Source organism: Mauremys reevesii, linkage group 2, assembly GCF_016161935.1.
Source record: "Mauremys reevesii isolate NIE-2019 linkage group 2, ASM1616193v1, whole genome shotgun sequence".
In the NCBI taxonomy this organism is placed as follows: domain Eukaryota; kingdom Metazoa; phylum Chordata; order Testudines; family Geoemydidae; genus Mauremys; species Mauremys reevesii.
Window position 1 is genome coordinate 160,260,195 of NC_052624.1, and position 22,254 is coordinate 160,282,448.

The 22,254-nt window shown below is 39.7% G+C and overlaps 2 protein-coding genes across 13 annotated transcripts in view; both read left to right on the top strand.

The window, feature by feature from the left end:
• The window catches only part of ADAM32 (ADAM metallopeptidase domain 32), a 37,612-nt gene extending 18,007 nt beyond the window's left edge, over positions 1-19,605 (top strand). For 4 of the 9 annotated variants that reach the window (XM_039523611.1, XM_039523613.1, XM_039523612.1 and 1 more), the window contains exons 9-21: positions 11-177; positions 487-568; positions 1,638-1,774; positions 3,982-4,165; positions 4,459-4,548; positions 6,712-6,910; positions 8,510-8,618; positions 9,474-9,657; positions 13,653-13,733; positions 14,741-14,858; positions 17,314-17,473; positions 18,857-18,889; positions 19,428-19,605. In XM_039523611.1, coding sequence (XP_039379545.1) covers positions 11-177; positions 487-568; positions 1,638-1,774; positions 3,982-4,165; positions 4,459-4,548; positions 6,712-6,910; positions 8,510-8,618; positions 9,474-9,657; positions 13,653-13,733; positions 14,741-14,858; positions 17,314-17,473; positions 18,857-18,889; positions 19,428-19,434 — 1,551 coding nt within the window. In that variant the 3' untranslated portion in view covers positions 19,435-19,605. Of the gene's footprint in view, positions 1-10; positions 178-486; positions 569-1,637; positions 1,775-3,981; positions 4,166-4,458; positions 4,549-6,155; positions 6,210-6,711; positions 6,911-8,509; positions 8,619-9,473; positions 9,658-13,410; positions 13,734-14,740; positions 14,859-17,313; positions 17,474-18,856; positions 18,890-19,427 lie in introns of those variants that run through there. The other 5 variants (XM_039523615.1, XM_039523616.1, XM_039523618.1 and 2 more) reach the window with 5 other exon arrangements.
• A 327-nt stretch (positions 19,606-19,932) lies between these two features.
• LOC120399244 (disintegrin and metalloproteinase domain-containing protein 32-like) overlaps positions 19,933-22,254 on the top strand; it is a 48,637-nt gene continuing 46,315 nt past the window's right edge. For 3 of the 4 annotated variants that reach the window (XM_039527326.1, XM_039527327.1, XM_039527329.1), the window contains exons 1-2: positions 19,933-20,049; positions 22,013-22,080. In XM_039527326.1, the coding sequence (XP_039383260.1) occupies positions 20,001-20,049; positions 22,013-22,080 (117 nt within the window). In that variant the 5' untranslated portion in view covers positions 19,933-20,000. Of the gene's footprint in view, positions 20,050-21,365; positions 21,411-22,012; positions 22,081-22,254 lie in introns of all 4 variants that reach the window. The other variant, XM_039527328.1, reaches the window with a different exon arrangement.

Below are 22,254 nucleotides of genomic sequence, written 5' to 3' on the forward strand. Positions count from 1 at the left end.
GTATTTTCAGATGTTTACCCCCCTTAATATGACAATTGTATTGTCTTCCTTGGAGTTTTGGACAGATAATAATAAAATTCGTACAACAGGGGAAGCTGATGAGATACTACAAAGATTTTTACAATGGAAAGAATCTTACCTTGTTCTACGTCCACATGATATGGCATATTTATTTGTGTAAGAAGAACATTTCTCTATTATTAAAAAAGCACACTGGAAATCTTTTAGACTGTCATAGCATGGACCAACACAATTCCACAAGACCAACAAACATCTCTTGTAAAAATAATAGAACAGACACTATGAATTATTATAAATATAATTCTAGATGTACTGTGTTTACAAAATATTTTCAGATTTCTCAAAGTGTTTATATTGTAAACAATAGAAAGTAAAAGTTAAACTATAAGAAACAAACAACATTGTCATTTTAAACACTGCTATGAAGAACATAGTTATATTCAAGAGTCTGTTTTTGTGTTTTAGTTACAGGGACCACCCTAATTATGTAGGGGCAACATTTGCAGGAAGGATTTGTCTCAAAAACTATGCTGGAGGAGTTGCCCTGGTATAGTATTATTGGATTTACACTGCTAGTGAACATTGTAACACTGGCTTCAGAAGGAGTGGTGGTGGGTGCTCAGCATCCGTGAAGAAAGAGCTCATTTGTATTTAGATGCATTAAATATGGATTTGGATGCTTGACTTTAGGCACTTGGTTAGAAAAATCTGGCCTAAAGTGCATAAGTATATCTTGCAGTACAACTTTGAATTTTAGGGTTTTACTTGCTCTATAGCAGGGATAGGCAACCTATGGCATGTGAGCCGAAGGCGGCACGCGAGCTGATTTTCAGTGGCACTCACACTGCCCGGGTCCTGGCCACCGGTCCGGGTGGCTCTGCATTTTAATTTAATTTTAAATGAAGTTTCTTAGACATTTTTAACCTTATTTACTTTACACACAATAATAATTTAGTTATATATTATAGACTTATAGAAAGAGATCTTCTAGAAACATTAAAATGTATTACTGGCACATGAAACCTTAAATGAGAGTGAATAAATGAAAACTCGGCACAGCACTTCTGAAAGGTTGCTGACCCCTGCTCTATAGTCTCCTCCTAGCCCTTTAAGGTACTTTAGAGCTGTGGTTCGGAGGGTGCTGAGTACTCTGTCGCTAATCCAGCAAAGCACTTAAGCATGCTTATCTATAACTATGTGAGTAGTCCCATTACTTGGGACTGATCGTGAATTAAGGTTAAGCACAATTTTAAATGTTTTGCTACATCAAGGCCAGAAGTTAGCACTTTGCAGGATTGAATCTTAAGAACAGTTACCATATGCAATACAATATGCATTTCTTTTACATATTGCATGTCAAGTTCTGCACTGTTTTTCACATCCTGGGCATCTTCATTGCTCTCATTTGAGTTTTCCAGAATGTAAGTCAGCATGAACTTTGGCCTTGTATTGAAGGCAAGCACCTTAAGGTTCTTTACATAAAAGTACAAACATTTTTATAAAATATGACCTGACTACATTGGGAAGGAAACCAAAAGGTTTAGAATTTTATAATCATTTTTGTTTCTTTAACTGAGTTACTTTGATGATAATTTTCAGTTTTTTTTCTTATTTAGTATCAAAGGGCTGTAACACTGGAGACATTTTCAGTCATCATTGCACAGCTGCTGGGTCTTAGTCTGGGAATAGCATATGATGATTCTAGGGACTGTCAGTGTTCAGGATACACCTGCATAATGCACACCAAAGCAGTGTAAGATTTTTTTATTTATATACCTCATGTAACATTGCATTATTATTATTGAGAACTATTTTCCTGTGGCATGCAAGTTCATTCATTATAAATGACCATGGATTATGATTTAAGTGGTTGTGTGAAGTGCTGAGTGCCTCCTGTGAAGTGTGAGAACCCTCCAATTGGCCTGTTGTCAATGGAAGTCTTGGGTGCCAGTTATGAATACCAAAAACATAACTTATTTCTAAAGAACATATCTGAAAATAATTTTTCACATCTGCATGCAAGTATACATTATTCATGTTTATATTGTAAGGTTTATAGTAGGCTTTGATTATAGATTTTTGTTACCTTTTCCATGTATTAATGAGCTTAGAGTGGAACAGAATTCACTGTTGGCTCGTTCATATTTTTGTAATGCTTTATTTAATTAGTTTTCTGTTTGTGTGATTCTGCATGGAAAGGGTTACTTTTCAAATTCTGGCATGATTAGGGTGACCAGATATCCCGATTTTATAGGGACAATCCTGATTTTGGGGTCTTTTTCTTATATAGGCTCTTATTACCCCCCACCCCCTGTCCTGATTTTTCACATTTGCTGTCTGGTCACCCTAGGCATGATCATTACAGTTACTGGCCATCATGTGCTTAAAATCCTTTAGACCATTGAAAGCGGTGGAAAGAGTCTAAACTCTGTTGGACAAAGTCGGCAATAGTCTGCAAGTCTTCAATAAGGGAGCAATCTCACTGAAATCTGTGGGATTGCATGCTTGTAACAATGCAAAATTTGTCCCATGGCATTCACTGGCCATTACTTTGCTCTTTTTCCAAGAAACTGCTTTTAATTATTTTTGGATAAAACATTCAAGGTCATATGACTAAGCCTCAAATTGTATTTTCTATATATATAGTCAATTCAGATAAGATCAAGCCAAGCTAAAAATGAGCTACTCTGTACTGCTCCAGAAATCTTCTGAAAGTGTTCACAAGCTAATAAGCTAACCAGTGGCTCAGGGAACTGTCAATAGGATCATTTAACCCTGCTGTCACTCAGTCAAATCCAAGGGGCCCTTTGGAAACAGATGCCTGTGACCAGGGGTGAAAGTAACTTATGGGATTTACCGGTACTGCCGGAATCCTTAGGGGGCGTGGCCTCAACCGGAAGAGGTGTGGCCTCAACCCCTGCCTCCTTTAAATCCTGGCCCCAGCCTGGCTGCCGGAGCTGCGGGCGGGATTCAAAGGGCTCTGGGCTGCCCGCTGTGGCGGGGAGCCCAGAGCCCTTTAAATCCCCACCGCGGAAGCCAGTGCGGTCCAGCACGGTGTACTGGCTCTTGCTGGTACACCGTACCGGACCATACCGGCTTACTTTCACCTCTACCTGTGACTAACTCAGTGAAACTGTTCACACACTGAAGTGTTTTCAGTATTGGGGCCTAGGTCTATTGTGACAAATAATCATTAGGAGCTGGTGGCAATTAACTTATATGAAATGAGTTCATAAATCCAAAAGGAACTATATTATGCTCATCTGTTCTGGTGTTCTGCATAACACAGGCCATAGAACCTCACCTGGTAATTTGTTCATCAAATAAATAACTTCTGTTTGAGGTATGGCATGTCTTTTCTAGTTTTTAATGACAGATGTCCGTGTTAGAAAAACCATCATCAGAATCTAGCTCTACAATGAGATTGTTCAACTTCAGTTTATTTTTCTCCGGTACAGGGAGATTTGATCTGTGTATTGATAAAATGGCTCAGGATATTGTAACTCTTTATTATTTATGTAATATTTTGTGTATATGTGATTTAAAGGAAACTAAGGCCATTATAAATAATCCAGTGATGTGATTTTGTTAATATTTCACATAAAGTTTTAGTTTATAAGAAAATAAATGAAAATGTATTTCCATTATCCGTTAATAACCCTAACATATTTAGGTATTCCATGTTTTACCTCTGGGAAGATAAAGGCACAATTAAGTTAGCGGATATCTTTGATAAAGGAATATTAATATCTTTTTCAATAATAAAACAAAAGGATGATATTCTAGTTGCTAATTTCTGCCAATTTTTATTCTTAAGACATTATTTGAATGCAGTTTTACAAAATGAACAGAAAGACCCTCAGCTGAATATTTTGGAAAGTAGCATTAATGATACTAAGTACTCCAGGATAATTAAATATTTTCAATTGGTATAATTTTTCATTGATAATTTATTTTTAGACATTCCAAAGGAGTAAAAGCCTTTAGCAGCTGCAGCATTAGAGACTTCAAAAGTTTTATAAAACATAGGGGAGGAGACTGCCTCTCTAACAGGCCCTATTTGAATACGTCCTACAAGAAGGCTTCAGTCTGTGGCAATCGTATTGTGGAAAGAGGAGAGCAGTGTGACTGTGGCTCAGCACAGGTTAGTTCTCACTACCAGAAAGCCTAAGTAGTGTAAAATTCCACTGTTCTCAGTTTAGAAGAATGGTGCTTTGAGAGTTAGTACCCAACTGAAATTTGGGAAAGTCACTGAAGGTCTTACATATATTTATAAATAATTTTCATGTTGGTATTAATCTTGTTGTAGCTAGACACTCATTTTTCTTTGGGGATCTTTCAAGTTGTTATTCTTAAGGAATGAGAATCTTGGACAGACAGACTCTTTAGAGAAGGAAAATTTTAGAATAGCTAATGTGTCTATGGTTTATTTTTCAGGAGTGTGCAAAAGATAAATGCTGCACTAACAAATGTAGGCTTAAGCCAAGAGCAAAGTGTGGTACTGGATTATGTTGCCAAAACTGTAAGGTAAGGTGTATATTCAGGATTATCATATGTTTAACACAATTTCTAAATTTTGGAGAGACACTGTTCACTCCATAGTTAAAGATGAAAACCAGCTTTCCGTTTGTGTGCACTCATACTCACACTTTGTGAAAACCGTCTTTCATACTTGACATTTTCCTGGGTGGTCTTTGGCCAAAGGGAGCATTTTAATGAGCATTTTAAATATGAATCAGACAACACTTTTCTGATATGGATGTTTTGGGGAAAATATTTTGAAAATTCTTTTTTCCTTTTTTTTAGTCAAAAAATGTCTTGGCCTAGAAACTTTCTGGTGAAGTTCATCAACTTTGTCAAAGCTCAGAAAATCCACGGGTTTGATAGGGCTTAAGTGCCACAGTGGGCTCCACTGGAGCTCCTGAGTACTGCATGGATGTAGCGGGGCGAGCACCCTGCTCTGGAGAGAAAGGGGTTAAAATCAGCTCTGGGAAAGGCCTGCCCCGAGGAGTCAATCAGGGGAAGGCAGGTAGCAGCCAATCCAGGCCTGGTAGGGCTGGTATAAAGAGGGCTGTGAGTTAGGAGGTAGGCAGTCTCACTCCAGCATTGGGGTGGGAAGGACTGGGCTGCCTGGGAGCACAGGGTACCTTCAACAGAGCAATGTTGGGGGAGGAGCAGGCTGAGCTGAGCTGAGCTGGGAAGCTCAGGCCTGGCGACCTCCCAGGCTGAGGCCTGACAGGAAGACCTAAGGAGGTGGGGCTGCAGGGAAAGGCAGCAGGTCCAACCCCCTAGCCAATGATGAGTGGCCATTGCAGACTGCAGTTTGCCCCTGAGTAAAGGGGCTAGATGAGGACTGGCAGTGTGTCAGTGAGGTGAGGTGGTCTCAGGGGAATGGGGTTCCCTGGGTGATGGGCAGCACCCCAAGATAAGGGGCACTGTAGTCCGGGAGGGACGTGGGGCCTACACGTGGGAGAGATAAAGGGACTGCAGAGGGGTAGGTAACAGTGGGCGAGACACCGGCCCATAGAGGGTGCTCTAGGACTAAGAGAGCTAATTCCCGGACGACCAGCAGGAGGCGCCGCGGTGGTGAGTCCGTGCTATGCTACAATGGGCTTGTCTTGTGACACACTATAAACCAGTGAGAGCCAGGATTATAACGCAAGTCTTCTCAATCACAGTCTCCTACATGAACCACTAAATAATCCCGTCTTCTTTGAAAATGTGAAGTGCTACGTGAATGTTTTTACAACTTAAAAAATAAGAGAATAGTACTGCACAAGGGAGAGCAAGCACCTCTGTCTTTATCTTAGTTATACAGCTTTCTGTACAAAACATAGTTGAAGATAGCCTCTGCCCCAGAAAGTTTACAGACTAAATAGACAAGACAGACAAAGGTTGGGAGAGGGAAATATTATTATCACCATATTACACCTGGGGAAACAAAGCACAGGAAGATTAATTGACTTGCCCATGGTCAAGGCTGTCTGTGGTAGAGATGATAATTGAACCTAGTTCTCCTGAGTCCCAGTCCAGTGCCTTATCTACAGTTTCTCCTGCTCAGTTCCCTTACTTCACCCACATAAGGGTTCCCTTAGCACTAGGTTTGATGATCTCTTCCTTTCTTTGAAGTTCAGATTGGTATATATCTCATCTCTGCACCTTCTAGTGGAACAAGTTCTCCAGACAGGGTCAGTAGGACTATTCACATGTGTAAAATTAAGCATGTGCATAATTTTGCGGGATTAGGGCTTTACAATGAAATATTTCTGAGATAAAGAATCGTATTTTACATGTCATCCAAAAGCTGACACCTCTAACAATATGATGTCTCCTGGCATCGTGGTGGGACATTTTTTCTGTACTGCCGTAGGGGAAGAGTGCCATATGCTAAATCACCAGGGCCACTCTGACAGAGGGCTGGGGGCGGGTATCAGTTTATGTTTAATGACAAGGGAAAAATTGATGAAAATGATTTAAAAGAACCTTGGGTGACCTGCAGTCATACATATAGTATATATATACGAATTTTACAAGGAATTTTCACATTCATCACAGTCAGTGACAACCACATTAAACAGCATATATGTGGTTGTGTTATTTTCTTATTCACTATATCTTTTCTTGTGCTTTTATTATAGACCATAATCTTTGTAAACCATGCACAGTCTCCTTATTCCTACTTTTTTCTAGTTTAAGGCAAAGAATAAGAAATGTAGACCCATGGCTGATAGTCAGTGTGATCTCAATGAGTACTGCAATGGGTCATCTGCATTCTGTCCAACTGATCTTTATGTTCAGAATGGACACAGATGTGAACACAATACTGCCTATTGTTACAAAGGACGTTGCCAGTCTCCTGATATAGAGTGTCAGAGGATCTATGGAAAAGGTAATGGAGACAATTATGTTCTTATTTGTTCTAAAATCAAGTTCCACTAAATGCTGTAAGAATAATAATTAATAATAAAGACTTACATAGCCACTTTCATCCATATATCCAAAACACTTTATAGCAGTGATTAACCATATTTATTCTTTTTTATTGATGGTGGAGAAATGAGGTACAGAGTGGCCAAATTACTTGTCTAAAGTTGTCCAGAGATATTAAACATCATTATAAAGGCATGGCGGTTATCCAGAAGCTTAGATTTGATAGAAATAAAGTAAAAATGAAGTGGTGATTGTAAATTAAAATTCATTTGTAAAATATGTCTTCTTTTTGCTAACCAAATAGCAGACTAGAAAACCAACTCCAAACAGATCTCACTGTTTGCTGCAGGGTAGATTAATTTAAATCATTATTCAAATCAGCAAGCAGGAAACCTTGATCTAAATAATCAAATTTAATCATGTTTTGCATTTGTACTTTTTCACTATTTTCCTAGAGAAGGGTTGCTTCTCACTGATTTGTAACCATTAAAACATTGTTGAATTGCAACTAAATATAGCCTTTTCTTTGAATTTTGGTATTACCTGTTGCTAATCAGGAGGATATACAATATGTTTATTTATTTAAGCAGATATATTGCTTAATATACACTTATTCAGATTCTTTATTTTTTGCTTTTTTGTTTTTAGAAAATGATGAATGATGCATTTCATTTTTTAAATAAATGGCGATTAATTTTTTATTTCTGATTTGTGTCAAGCTCTATTTGGATGAAAATTGGAATTCAATTAAAACTGCACAAAACCAACATTTACAATTTTTAAAAATGAGTTAAATAAAACAACCCTAAATGTGCTGGATACACAAGAAAATTTATCAAAACATGTTTTGCTTTAAAACGAATGGATTATTAAACAAAGGAAATATTTTAGTGAATCGAATTGATTTCTTCAGGTCACCATTTCCTTCATAATTTTAGAACCTAGTAGATCTTATCCTCTCACACCTAGTTTTTATTCTTAGACTAGAAGACGAGAACAAGCTTTCCTGCTTTTTCATCTCCCAACTGGTTTTTCAACTTTGAATGAACGAGTTTGGAACTGAACTAGTTGAATAAACTGAAATGTATAAATTATTCTCTTTGCACCTGAAGAAGAGGCTACTGCTGTCTAAAGCTGGTTTAAGACTTCAACAAACTCTGGTTCCAGGTGCTTAGTCAGTGACTTCCACCAGTTCGGTGGTTTGACGTTCTTTAAAACTTCAGCAGCAAATGTACTGCTTAATATTATTTTTGTATTTAATTTAAATGATTACTAGATTATAGTAAATTTAGGCCCTAAGATAGGTTGTTACAATTTGAAATTTAATTTTAAAGAAAGCTTGTTTTTACAAAGAAAACTGTATTTAATTTAAATAAAAACACAGTTTGAACAGAAAGATATCTGATTTTTTAATACAGATTTTTATCCTTCCTGGTTTTCTCTAATCCATGTATAGCACCTAGGTACTGCAATGATAAGAATGTTAGAAGTATTGATAGATTAATAAATGATTTAGTGTTCCTTTTAATTATACTCAATCTTATCTCAAAACTTACAGGTTCTAAAAATGCTCCTCTTGCATGTTATGAAGAAATCAATAGTCAAACAGATAGGTTTGGACACTGTGGGAATGATCCGAAGAAAGGATTTAAAACCTGTAGTTGGATGTATGTTTTTAAGGAAAAAACATATTTATTTTCTGCTTTCCTCTACTGTATGGTGCAAATGTTTACTATCCGTTCAGACTGCTTTAATTTCTTTATAAAATTTCCATTTAGTCTCAGGTGTTCTGTATACATTAGCCTTGGCCATTCTCAAAGAACGTGCAGTTGTTGAGCATCTAGACCTTGATACTGTAGCATGGAATGCAAGTATTAGCAGAAGCTGTGCTTGGATCCAAGTAAGGTTATTGACTAGGCGTATTGCTCCACACTGGACAGAATAGACCTCAATGCCTTGCACACCTGCTTCCTCTTCTACCAGAAGAGCACATGGTACATAAAGGTTGAGGTGTGGGCTGTGAATGAACATAACTGAAAAAAAACATGACCCTTAAGTATAATCCTTGCATGTCCATGAAGCACAAAACTATTGGGGCAGGGATGGTGTCCCTAGCCTCTGATTGCCAGAAGCTGGGAATGGGCGACAGGGGATGGATCACTTGATGATTCCCTATTCTGTTCATTCCTTTTGGGGCACCTGGCATTGACCACTGTCAGAAGACAGGCTACTGAGTTAGATGGACCTTTGGTCTGACCTAGTATGGCCATTCTGATGTTCTTATGTGTGCCCCACTGTGGCCTCATTCCCATTTGCAGGCAAGAGTAATCTGGTGGATTTACATCAGTTCTCTCCTTATTTCAAAGATCAGTCTTCTGCCTTCCTTGCCCCGCTTATGACCTTTATATCAATCTAATATGTGCAATACCCCATTTGTTTTCTACAGTTTCATTTTTCTAATGTATTGCTCAATCAGCTGTCACGTGTATCATTTTATTTTCCTCTGCTATTGAATTTTATAGGGATGTCACATGTGGAAAGTTAGTTTGTACATATCGAAGTCGCATTCCATTCACTAAAGAAAAAGCTGCTATCATTTATGCTCAAGTGCGAGAGCATGTATGTATATCTTTAGATTATATGAAGCCACCCACAGAGAATGACCCTCTGCTGGTTAAAGAAGGCACAAAGTGTGGCCCTGGTAAAGTAAGGAAATATTTTACAAGCATCTAAAATGTCAGTATATATGTGAACTTTGTAAACTTGATTAAGTTTTAGAAATATTTACCCTTTGGCAACATAGCTCAAGGTTATTCATTACTGATGTTTTATTTACTTACTCATTTAACTCCAGAGGAAAATTTTCAGTCTAGAGTGATTATGGATGATTATTGTAGACCTTTAGAATGATAGAATATCAGGGTTGGAAGGGACCTCGGGTGGTCATCTAGTCCAACCTCCTGCTCAAAGCAGGACCACTCCCCAACTAAATCATCCCAGCCAGGGCTTTGTCAAGCCTGACTGTAAAAACCTCTAAGGAAGGAGATTCCACCACCTCCCTAGGTAACCCATTCCAGTGTTAGCCACATGACTAATCCCTGTGCCTTGTTTTAATTCACTATAATGTATTTTAAACTGTGTTAGAGAATTACTTTATTACTACTTAATCATCATTATTATTTGTTTTACAGTAGTGCTTAGAGGTCCTAGTCCCATTGTAGTTGGTGCTATAAAAACATAATAAAAAAGACAGTCCCTTCCACAAATTGCTTACAGTCTCAGTAATTGTCCTTAGGGAGCTGCAAAATAGTGTTACGCTAGTTAAGTGTACAACCATGATTATGTTCTAAGCCTTATTTTGGATTCCTCCTTCCACCAACATAAAAAATAAAATCAAGATTGAAATGTGCTGTTTTAGGGTAGAAGATAATTTAAAAACAAATATTTACTAAAATAATAAGCAGTGGTACAAGTGGAGGACAGAATCCTGGCCAACATAGGCACTGAAAGAGGCCTGATTTAAGAAGGAGTTCAAGTACAAAGTGACTGAGCTGCTAATAAAAATATGCAAGCTCTCTTTAAAATAAAACACCCCACCAACTAAACCAGAGGATCAGAGAGTAGCAAATGTTGCTTTTAAATGAGTCTAGGTATGATCCAGGGAATTAGAGATCTGTAAACTTTACGTCTGTACCTGGTAAATTGGCTGAAATTATAATTAAAAATGGAATAGTAAAATATCTGGAAGATCATGAGATGATAAAAGAACAGGAGTACTTGTGGCACCTTAAAGACTAACAAATTTATTTTAGCATGAGCTTTCGTGAGCTGCAGCTCACTTCTTCGGATGCATAGAATGGAACACACAGACAGGAGATATTTATACATACAGAGAACATGAAAAGGTGGAAGTATGCATACCAACAGGAAGAGTCTAATCAATTGAGATGAGCTATCATCAGTAGGAGGAAAAAAAACTTCAAGTGACACCATCATAGGACCTAATCACATCAGACACGCCATCAGGGGCTCGTACACCTGCACATCTACCAACGTGATATATGCCATCATGTGCCAGCAATGCCCTTCTACCATGTACATTGGCCAAACCGGACAGTCTCTACGCAAAACAATAAATGGACACAAATCTGACATCAGGAATCATAACATTCAAAAACCAGTGGGAGAACACTTCAACCTCTCTAACCACTCAGTGACAGACCTGAAGGTGGCAATTTTGCAACAAAAAAACTTCAAAAACAGACTCCAAAGAGAAACTGCTGAACTCGAATTAATATGCAAACTAGATACAATTAACTGTGGCCTAAACAGAGACTGGGAATGGTTGGGTCATTACACTAACTGAATCTATTTCCCTATGTTAAGTTCTCCTCACACCTTCTATGGGCCATCTTAATTATCACTTCAAAAAGTTTTTTTTCCTCCTGCTGATGATAGCTCATCTCAATTGATTAGACTCTTCCTGTTGGTATGCATACTTCCACCTTTTCATGTTCTCTGTATGTATAAATATGTCCTGTCTGTGTGTTCCATTCTATGCATCCGAAGAAGTGAGCTGCAGCTCACGAAAGCTCATGCTAAAATAAATTTGTTAGTCTTTAAGGTGCCACAAGTACTCCTGTTCTTTTTGCAGATACAGACTAATACGGCTGCTACTCTGAAACCTGTCATGAGATGATAGACACTAACACTGTTTCTGCAAAGGAAAATCATGTCTCACCAACCTATTAGAATTCTTTGAATGTGTCAGTAAAATAGTGGATAAAGGAGAACTAGCTGACATAATTTATTTAGACTTTGAAAAGGCTTTTGACAAAGTCCCTCCCAAGAAGCTACTAAAAGAATAAGTAGTCCGGGGGTTTGAGGCAAAGTGTTGTCAAAAATCACTCCTAGTGTAGAAACAGCGTATAACAGCAAAAGTCTTCTTTTTCCAGACATAGCTTATTCCAACCCTCCTGAGCAAAATAGACTTTACTGACAAAAGTAAACTGGCACAGTTTTGCCAGTACAGATACTGCATCTACAGTAGGATGGTGCAGGTATGTCAGTCACAAACCAAACCCTGTCACTCTCCTGAACAGAGTTATGTTGAAAAAAATGTGTAGTGTAGACCTGGCCTAAAAGACAGGAAGCAAAGAGCAGTATTAATCATAGCAAAAGATTAACAGCGGGATGCCTCATAGTTCTGTATTAGATCCAGTTTTGTTTAATATATTTACTAATGATATTGGTGAGCAATGAAGTAGCAAATTTGCATATGACACAAAGTGATTTATGGTAGTCAGGACCAGAGAAGACTGTGAGGAACTTCAGAAAGACTTAACCAAGCTGTGTAAGTGGGCAACACAATGGCAAATAAAGTTCAATGTTGGCCAATGCAAAATAAAACATATTGGTGGGGGAAATAAAACGTGTTCTACATTACTCTACATCAACTGTGAAAGGAAGGGCAGGACCTGAGCATTATGTGATAAATTATTGACCTCTGTGCAGCTGCAGTCAAAAAAAAAAAAAAAAAACAAGATGTTAGTTAGGCATAATATGGGGATGGAAAATAATATAGAAAATATTATAATGCCATTATATGCACTGATGATAAACCTTTATTTAGAATATTGTGTGACATATTGGTCACCCTATCTCATAAAGGATATTACAGAATTAGAGGGAATTCAGAGAAGGGTGATGAGAGTGATTAGAGGCGTGAAAAACTGTCATATGAAGAGAGATTGAAAAGATTAGGATTGTTTACTTTAGAAAGGAAATTAATAAGAGGGGACATAATAAAAGAGTAGAAAATATTGAATGGTCTAGAGAAGGTAGAAATTGAACACAGCCCAGAACAAAGAGTGATGCTAAGGCATGCCACCCAGGGGGAGGCTCAGAGTCAGAATTCCTGAAGCTCCCGAATGCACATGGGAGCTGTCTGCTACTGTACCCCATTACAGGGTGCAGCATATTCTTCCACACCTTTGCCTTGTGCACTAGTCTCTCTCCACAGATCAGTGCAGAGGGGGTATGAGGCCATGGCTCTGCTCTCTTTCCCTTTTGGGGGTGGATTGTACCCCGGGGTTGCAAGGAGGAGGCAGTCCCTGGATTCTTTGACTCCCTTCCCCAACTTGGCATTGCTGGCAGCAGCAGTTGTGTGTGGCCCATTCTGGAGCTGCCCAACAGAATGAAAAAAGCACCTTGCTTTTCTTCCACATCTCATGCACCCCTCTAAGGGCAAGGCACAAAGTGGCCCTTAGCGATGGACTCAGCAGCCAATGGAATATAAACTATACCAGAGGAGGAAACGAACACCAGCAGTTACAGTAGTACTCAGCTTAAGAAAACATGTATTGACAAATCAAAGTGTTTTTGCATTGTTTTTAAAAGTATAAACACACATGCTATTTGTAGATGTGGTTATTAACAGTATCTTTTCTTTCATTGCAGTTTTTCTTGAGCATCCCTTCTTAATCTGCCACTCCTATAGAATACAGGCAGCAACAATGAAATTGTCTTCATTCTGCATTGCCAGTTACCCTTTGGCAAGCATTAGAGTATTTCCATACAGCCATAATATGGCCTTTCCATTCTAGGCTTCTTTTCAGAGCATGCAGCCAGTATACTGAATGCTAAGATTGTCGGACTCATTTGAATTGGAATTTTATGCTATGGGTTTATTTGTTGTTTAGGTTTGTATAAACCGCACATGCCAGTTTTATGCAGTCCTGGGATATGATTGTAATCCACAAGTAAAATGCAACGATCATGGAGTAAGTAACAATAATATTACTATTTTGGTGTTACTGCTTCTATTAATATTGTTCAGGAAGTTCTTTCTTTATGAAACCCCATTTTGAAGTGTCTACGGATTGGCTGTAAAAGCCCTTTTGGGCTTACACTTGGGGTCCAAAATCACTATGCCACTGTCAGTTATTTATGGGAATAATTGAGTAAAATAATTTATACCATTTTTCTTTCTTAGAACCAGTAACAAAATTAGAATGTGAGAAAGAGATTGTTATGCACAATATAACTATGAAATGAGTAATTGCTTGGGCAGATTAGTAAAAGAAAAAAAATCAAATAAGGGTCAAGATCTGTATCTTTGAACAGGAGAGAGCTGCACATGACCAAATTAGTATAGATTTATAAAAAATGTAACATGGCTGTAGACGGTGGGAGGAATCATGCTGGTGTAGTGGATTGAGGACAGGAGGGAAAACTAGCAAGTCCCTGAGTTCTAATTTCAGTTTTGCCGTTACCTTGGTGTTGACCTTAGGCAAGTCAGTCCACCTCTCTGGTCCAAGGAACAATACAGTATAGCATACTTGCCTCACAGGGGTTTATGCTTTATATTTATACAGCTTTTTGAGGAGGTAAGATGCTGTCTTATTTTCAGCTCATTGTCTGGTGTATTCTGAAGTGTCAGACTGTTCAGTAAAATTTGGACCTGACCCTATCCCACTAAAGTCAATGCAAAATTCATATCGATATCAGTGGGAGCAGGATTAGTCCTTGGTCTAGCTAGAACAAGGAGGTTGACAAGAAAAGTGTAATCTCAGAGAACTAGTCTTCAACCTGTGATTCGTGGACCCCTGGGAGTCCGCACACTATGTCTTAGATTTCCAGAGGGCTCTGCACCTCCATTTGAAATTTTGTAGGGGTCCACAAATGACAAAAGGTTGAAAACCACTGTCTTAGAAGGTACCCAACAGTACTCATCTCTGAGGAAAACTCACTAAATAAGTAATTTTGCTATATTTCCCTGTGTTTTCAGGTATGCAACAATAAGAAACATTGTCATTGTAATCCTGGCTGGAATCCTCCAGATTGCGCAACGAAAGGCTCTCCAGTGGGGGGAAGTATTGACAGTGGGCTTCGATTTTTGGACTCTGGTTAGTAATCCAAGCAAATCTGGTAAATCATATGCCCTACATCTCACTGACCTGAATTCAGAGACTCTTCTCTAAATGAAAAAGAGTGGGGATATGATACTTTGGTGATGGGCATCTTAGATAAGCATACCATCATAATATCCAGAAAATCACACCACCAGTGATGGGGTAGCTAAGAGGAAAACCTGTAAACTGAAATTCTATATTTTTGCAAAAAAAAAGAGAATGTTTGTAATACAGGAAATGAGGAATTTGGTATATTTTTTTGTGCTATGTGGTTACTAAATATTGTTATATACTACCGAGGTTGCTGGGATTTTTTTTAACGTATTGAATTTTTGAGGTTCACAGAGTGTCCAGATATGTTTTGTTAGTTTTTTAATAAATACAAATACATAAATAATACTACTAGACTTCATTTGCTTAATGACATAGCATCAGATTCTAGTCTCAGTTACTTCTGATTCACACAGACACAGTTGAGAGCAGAGTCTGGCCTATACGTATTAATAGGTACTACCATAATACAAATAAATAATAAGAATAGTGTCTGTGTTAAGAAAATGCTAAAGTATTGTATTATCTTATAAACAGATATACAGCCTCTGTTGACAGATAGATGGCACACCGGGCTAATACATCAAGCTCCGAATCATCTCTCTCTCAACACACTGCTAGTTTCTCCAATTCAACCATATTTTACAAATGTTTTTGAGATCTGGAAAGATATCTGTCATTTGAGGATAAGACTGCATGGAAAAGCGTTCACAGTCCCTTCCTGCACTCTGTCCACTTTAGTTAGCACAATCAGTGTCTCTCTTTCTTCATTGTTAAAATTGATCCCTAAATATTTAAACTACAAAATACAAATATTCACTTTGTTTTGAAAAGTTAATTTTAAAACATAATCCATTACTTTGATTTCAAAACTGTTAAGTCTAAAGAAAGTAAATACTTTAGGGAATACAATTTTGTGGAATTAAAACTTGCGACCAAAACTGAAAGAGTTTGTGCATCAGAAGCTGGTAAAAAAAATTCCAGTGTTGGTGAGGAGGGTCTGTGATATCCAAGCTTTACTGAGTAATCCCCCATTTTACAGATTTTCTTTCTTTTTCTTTTTTTTTTGTTAAGCATTGTTAATGGGCTCAGCCCTGTACAAGGTACATGAATAAAGATAATCTCTACACTAGAGAGCTTTCAGTCTAGAAGGAGAAATTGGTGCTGCTGTGAATCTAAAACTTTTACCGAAGATGATTATTGAATTCTGCCTAAACCGCAATATTATTATGTCAGTATTTTTTCTAAACCATGTAATCTCAAACGATGAGTCAGAATTTCACAAGCTCAATGATAAAGTTGACCAGCAAAGGTTAAAAAAAAAAGGCTTGTGTCCTTTATTCTGCTTTATGATGTATACAGAAGGTCTGGAATTGTATGTTAGTGTATGGTGGGTCTTTGATTGATTTGGATTTTTTCCTTTCAATGTATGCCAAAAATTCAGATCTTACCAGCCTTGTTTTTCCTAGAAGTCTCTATTGATGACCAAATAACTAGTAAATATGATTGACTGATTAGAAGTGATTTTATTCAAACTATTTAAAACTTTACTTCAAACACCTAACAAACATTCACAAGAAAAGCTCTTTTGTTAGTTATTCAACAGCCTCCTGAGCTCCCAAATCCACTACTCTAGGTCCTTCCAGCAAAAACAAGGGAGAGGGACAGAAGATTTTATATTCCTGATATATCTAAGATAAAAAAAAAGCAAGGGAAACATATTTCAGCCCTTTTGAAAGATGAGCTACTTTCTTGAATTGGGAACTATGTCAGATGCCCCTTTAGGGAGAGCAGTATTACAATTTCCAGTCAGTTGATCCTCCCCGTATCCTTTTAATTGGGTAGTAACTGCATATTAATCTTCCAAGAGCAAGGATGTGCCTATGCAATTTCATGAACAAGAAAGGAAGGTTACTGGAGTTCCTCTGCTCATCCACACTCATGCACCCTACTTTGTTGGAGTTTTCAATCACTCTTACAACTGGGTGACTGGAACTAAGGGACGAGTGAGTCTGTCAACTTTCAGTAACCTCAGTTCTGAATGCTAGGTCCTGAGGGTGATTGTATGTGGTCCCAATAATTTTACTGCTCTAAATGTTTATGCCACAGATTGTGTATGTTGAGGCTATATACTCAGAGAACTTCATTCCAGTAAGTAACCCTCATTTATTATTAAGCCATGGCTATAAATGAGATTCAGGAAATGAGTAAACTTGTACACAAAGTTATCACAATTTCCATTTTTAAACAAATGGAAACAATTTTTTTATTCTAGAAAGGACTATATGCTTTTATAATCTCAGATAACATTCTCTCTCTTTCCCCTTACAAACGACACAGAATGCTGGGAGTTGAGCATCTTGGACTTGTGAAATCTGTTGTGTGTTTTCCTTTCTAGATATGATCTTAGAAAGAGCTTCCCAAGACACTTTGAAGAATTGGCTGCTGCTAAGTTTCTGTCTCTTTCTGCCTGTCCTTGTTGGTTCTATCATCATGATTGTAAAATGGAATGATTTGAGTAGATTCTGCTCAAAGGAGGAGGACTCACAAGCTGACGAGTAAATAATTTTGTTCACCTAATTAATTCCAAGCCTTCATTTACAGATCTGGGATCTCTCTAGGCAGTGGTGGAGGTGATGAGTTCATGGGCAAGATCATATGAATATGAGATGGTTAAATGGATAGTCAATGGTGTGCATTCGGAACTGATGCTTTTAAACTTCGGAGACGATTTCGTGAGCACACACAAATGGAGCTAGGCAATAATGGACATACTATGCTAAATACGCTGTTGAAGTAGAAAGGACAGTAACAGAAAAAACCGATTTCAGAAAGTCAGGCCTGTAGCTGTATAAAAGGAGTTAAAGAAAATTGGCTTGAATTCAGTAATACTTGGGAAAATCACAATGGAAAAGGGAAAAATTAAATATTTAAGGTACATACAACTGTGGCTTCATATGCCAGTGAAAACTAAAAAACTTGAAAGGCAACCAAAATCCACCAGTCTAAGTGGAAATGTGAAGAGCAGTGTGGGGGACCAACTAAGGGCATTTAAATTGTATGAAAAAAGAGAGATCTGCAAATTAGTTTTAGAAAGATAGAGCCAAACTGTGACTCAATCTACTAGCTTGGGCCCTTATGCCCGTGTCTCTGTCTCCAGCGCCATGTAAATAGGCTTGGAAGGATTAGATTTTCATTGGTGTCAGTAAATGTCAGTTTCACCGAACACACACCAAACAACAGCAACAAAAATTTCCATCAATGGTAATCAAAATTTTCCCATAGGCAAAGTAAGGAAAATGATTGAGAACTTATTAGACTGTGATTTAAAGGTATTTAATTTGGCTATTTTGACATGTGATGTTGATAATTTGTTTTAATGGTCAGAAAGTTTTAACTTGTTGAATCTCAATGTCTACTGTCATTAAATAATTATTGCCTGACCTTCACCAATAACTTTCTACAACTGTGAAAATGTAAATGAATTCAGATTGAAAAAAAATTCTTTAAACTCATAATATTGCACAACTCTGAATATTTAAATAGGTAAAAGTAAACATTGATATTATCCATCAGAGTTATAAAAAATAAAAATGTAATTCTGCCAAGGCTACATGTAAGTCATGGGCACACGGATTTGCACTAATGGAACCTGATGCAGGACATGGGCCAAAATCAATATATGGCATTTTCATAAGAAGTATTTTTTTTTTACAGAAATTGCACTTTGAAAGTCTTCCTTTCCTGCAGGAAAATAATGTATTTTATAGGAACTCTGTATTCATCACTAGAATTCACCTTAGATAGCAAGAAATTATCTTCTGAATTGCTGGAATTTTAAAGAGACAGAACTGAATACACTCTGTAGTTTCGAGACTATGTGAAGCGTTTAATTAGTTTTAAATAATCTTCTCTCTCATTTTTTAAAAATCTAAATCTAGATCAGAAGACTTGAGCCTGTCAGACAATCGAAGGTAAGTTTCAAATATGCAGCACACACTCTCTCTCACACTTTACCATTTACATTTTATTTATTACTTGTATTACAAAAGTACTCCAAGGCCCCAATCAGGGTTGGATCCCATTGTGTTAGTCACAATTCAGGAAAGAGGATAAAAGACAGATTCTCTGAGAAAGCTGGTCAGAAGTGGTGTAGTTTCAATATATACCGGTTTATTCTTCAAAATACTGTCTACTCATTATGCAGTAGGTTTTTCTAAATGTCTGTTCTGGAATATCCATAATTATATTTGTATTGGTGAAAAATATAAACTTCATAATGTTATGTTGTATTTGCATATTTTTACAAATAATCAGTGGCATGCAGTGTATTAGATCAAGTGCATTTTGTTAAAGCTATTTGTGCTCCTAATGCTGAACTATACACATTAAGGAAATGCATAAGCATAACAAACGAACATAAATCCCCTTTTGAAGACCTGGTTGTTCTATTTATTTGTTGTTGCTATATACAATGATACATCTGTTCCCTCCCCTGCTTTTCTGCCACAGTATATAGGTAATAGCTGAGACCTGAAGACTAAAATCGACCAGGCATAAACCCAAGCTAGGAAGAGAAGGCTGAGATCCTGGTTCTTGGGAAGAAAAAAATGAGATTAGATTATAGTTGCAATGATGTATTTTATAAGCTGTTTTGCTTTTGATGAATAAAATATAGTTTGTCCATAAAGTGCAGTGTAGTTAGTGCCTTCAGGTAGCTCCAGGTGAGTTCTCCTCCCCACATGCACTGCACAGAGGATGGATGTGTGATAGATTTGCCAACATAATGCGAGAGATGCATGTGTTAGTGCTTGGCATCCCAACACAGACACCCCCGACGCTGCACCCAACCCCTCACAGTCCCCACCTCCACACTGCCCCCACTCCCAACACCCCCCCACTCCCCACACTGCCCCACCTGTGTGGGAGGGAGGGGGCGGGGCGGGGCCGGCCCATGGGGGGAGGGGGGAGGCCTCGGTCTCGGTCTCGGTCACGGTCACGCGCTGCCAGCCGGCTCGAGGCCCGCGGAAGCCGTTTCACCGCCCGACCGTTCCCGGCTCCAACCGGCACCGCCTACCCTGCACCATGGGACCCGTCCTGGCGCTGCTCCTGGCCCAGCTCCTCCCCGCGCTGGGTGAGACCCCCACCACTGCCCCCCGCCCCCCCGGGAGGGCCCCCGATGTCACGGCCCCCCGGGGGGGAGACGGGTCATGTCACTGCTCCCCGGGAGAGACCCCCCTTGTCACTGCCCCTCGGGGGGAGATGGGTCATGTCACTAGCTGCCCCCCTGGAAGAGATCCCCCTGATCACATCCCCAGGAGAGACCCCCAATGTCACTGCCCCCGAGGGGGAGACGGGTCATGTCACTGACCCCCCTGGGAGAGACCCCCCTTGTCACATACCCCCGGGAGAGACCCCAATGTCACTGTCCCCATCACTGACCCCGCTGGGAGAGACCCCCCTTGTCACATACCCCCGGGAGAGACCCCAATGTCACTGTCCCCATCACTGACCCCCCTGGGAGAGACCCCCCTCACTGTCCCCCATGTCACTCTTCCCCCCCGGGAGAGACCCCCCCCCCCTTGTCACATCCTCCAGGAGAGACCCTCATGTCACTGCCCCCCTCGGAGAGACCCCCCCTTGTCACTGCCCCCAGGAGAGACCCTCATGTCATTGCCCCCCTGGGAGAGGCCCCCTAATGTCACTGTCCCCATCACTGATCCCCTGGGAGAGACCTCCTCACCATCCCCATGTCACTCTTCTCCCCGAGGAACGACTCCCATGTCACTGCCCTCCCTCCTCAAGGAGAGACTCCCATGTCACTGCCCTCCCCGGCCAGGAGACACCCCTCATGTTACTGCCCCTGACAGGAGAGGCCCCCTTGTCACGGCCCCTCACCCCTCTGGAAAACATGGCTCATGTCACTGCTCCCCTGGGAGAGACCCTCCATCACATCCCCCCAGGAGAGACTCCCCATGTCGCTGCTCCCATCACTGACCCCCCGGGAGAGACCCCCATGTTACTGCCCCCCCCATGGAGGCACCCCATCACTGACCCCTGGGAGAGACCTCCTCACTGTCCCCTATGTCACTCTTGCCCCCGAGGAGAGAGAGTCCCCCATGCCAATTCTCCCCCATTCCAGGGAAAAGAGACCTACCCTATATCACTGCCCCCCTCCTTTCAGGGAGAGAGATCCTCATTTCATTGCATGGTCTTCTGGCAACTGCCCCCACTTCAGGGATAGACCCCCTCCCCATGTCATTCTGTATGGGTGGGTGCTGCGAGAGCTCTCCTGATGTCACTGGCTCCCTGGAGACAGACATCTCCATGCCACTTCACCCCCAGAGACATCAGCTCTGTTCCCATGTCACTGCTCCCTCAAGAGCCACCCTCAGCACTGAGAAGCCTTCTGCTGTCCCTCCTACAGCTCCCCTATCCCTGACCCTCCAGGTGAGAGAAGAAGGGAGAGGCTTGGTGGAGAGCCAGGCCTCTAAGGTAAATTAATCAGGGAGTTGAATCCTGTGAGTCCCAGGCCCTGGCAGATTTTGTTCTCTCACCCAGTGTTCATCATTATGTGTTCCAGGAAAGATCTTTCATGTTGCATATCTCCAAGCAGTGTAGCGCGACAGGCCTTAATGGAGGTGACACTGTAAAACTGGGAACAGCGAGGCAGGGCATGATGGACCAAGGGCCTGCAGAAAAGGGGGGAGCTAGAAATCAGGGCATTGATAAAGCAATTTCACATTTGACACAAATTCAAGGAAGGGGAGCAAGGCATTTAGCTAGGTGAAGGGAAAAGTTTTAAGCTTACATTTGAAGGAGAAAGTTGATTGGGTTGGCTCAGAGGGAGAAAGTGCCAGGTAAACGGGCAGCAAAAACAAAAGAGCGTAAAACCTTCCCCCAGTTTGGTGAATGAAGCGGAAAGAGAGGAAGTCAAGATTAGGGGAGTAGTGTGTGTTTATATGGGGAATAAACCATGGTTGGTGATTGAGAGGGGAGGATGGATAGGAAGGAACAGTTTAGGCAGATAGTGAAGGGTGATGTATGACAGGGAGAATATTCATAAATATAGTTAGTGAAGATTTTTTCTTCTCTAGGTTCTCAACAAACATTTCTGCAAATCATGGTTCCATGGTCAATGCCATCATATCAAAATGGAAATCAGGTACTAGTGCTTATAATTAAGAAATTTAATTATTAAAAAATTATGGACTCGAATATAATAATTTTGCTTAGCTGAAGGTACAACTAGAAATCCTTCTTTGCACAAATTCTTGTGGATTTTATAATTTCTGTGTACCATCATTAAATATTGTACAGTCAACCCTCTTGATATACT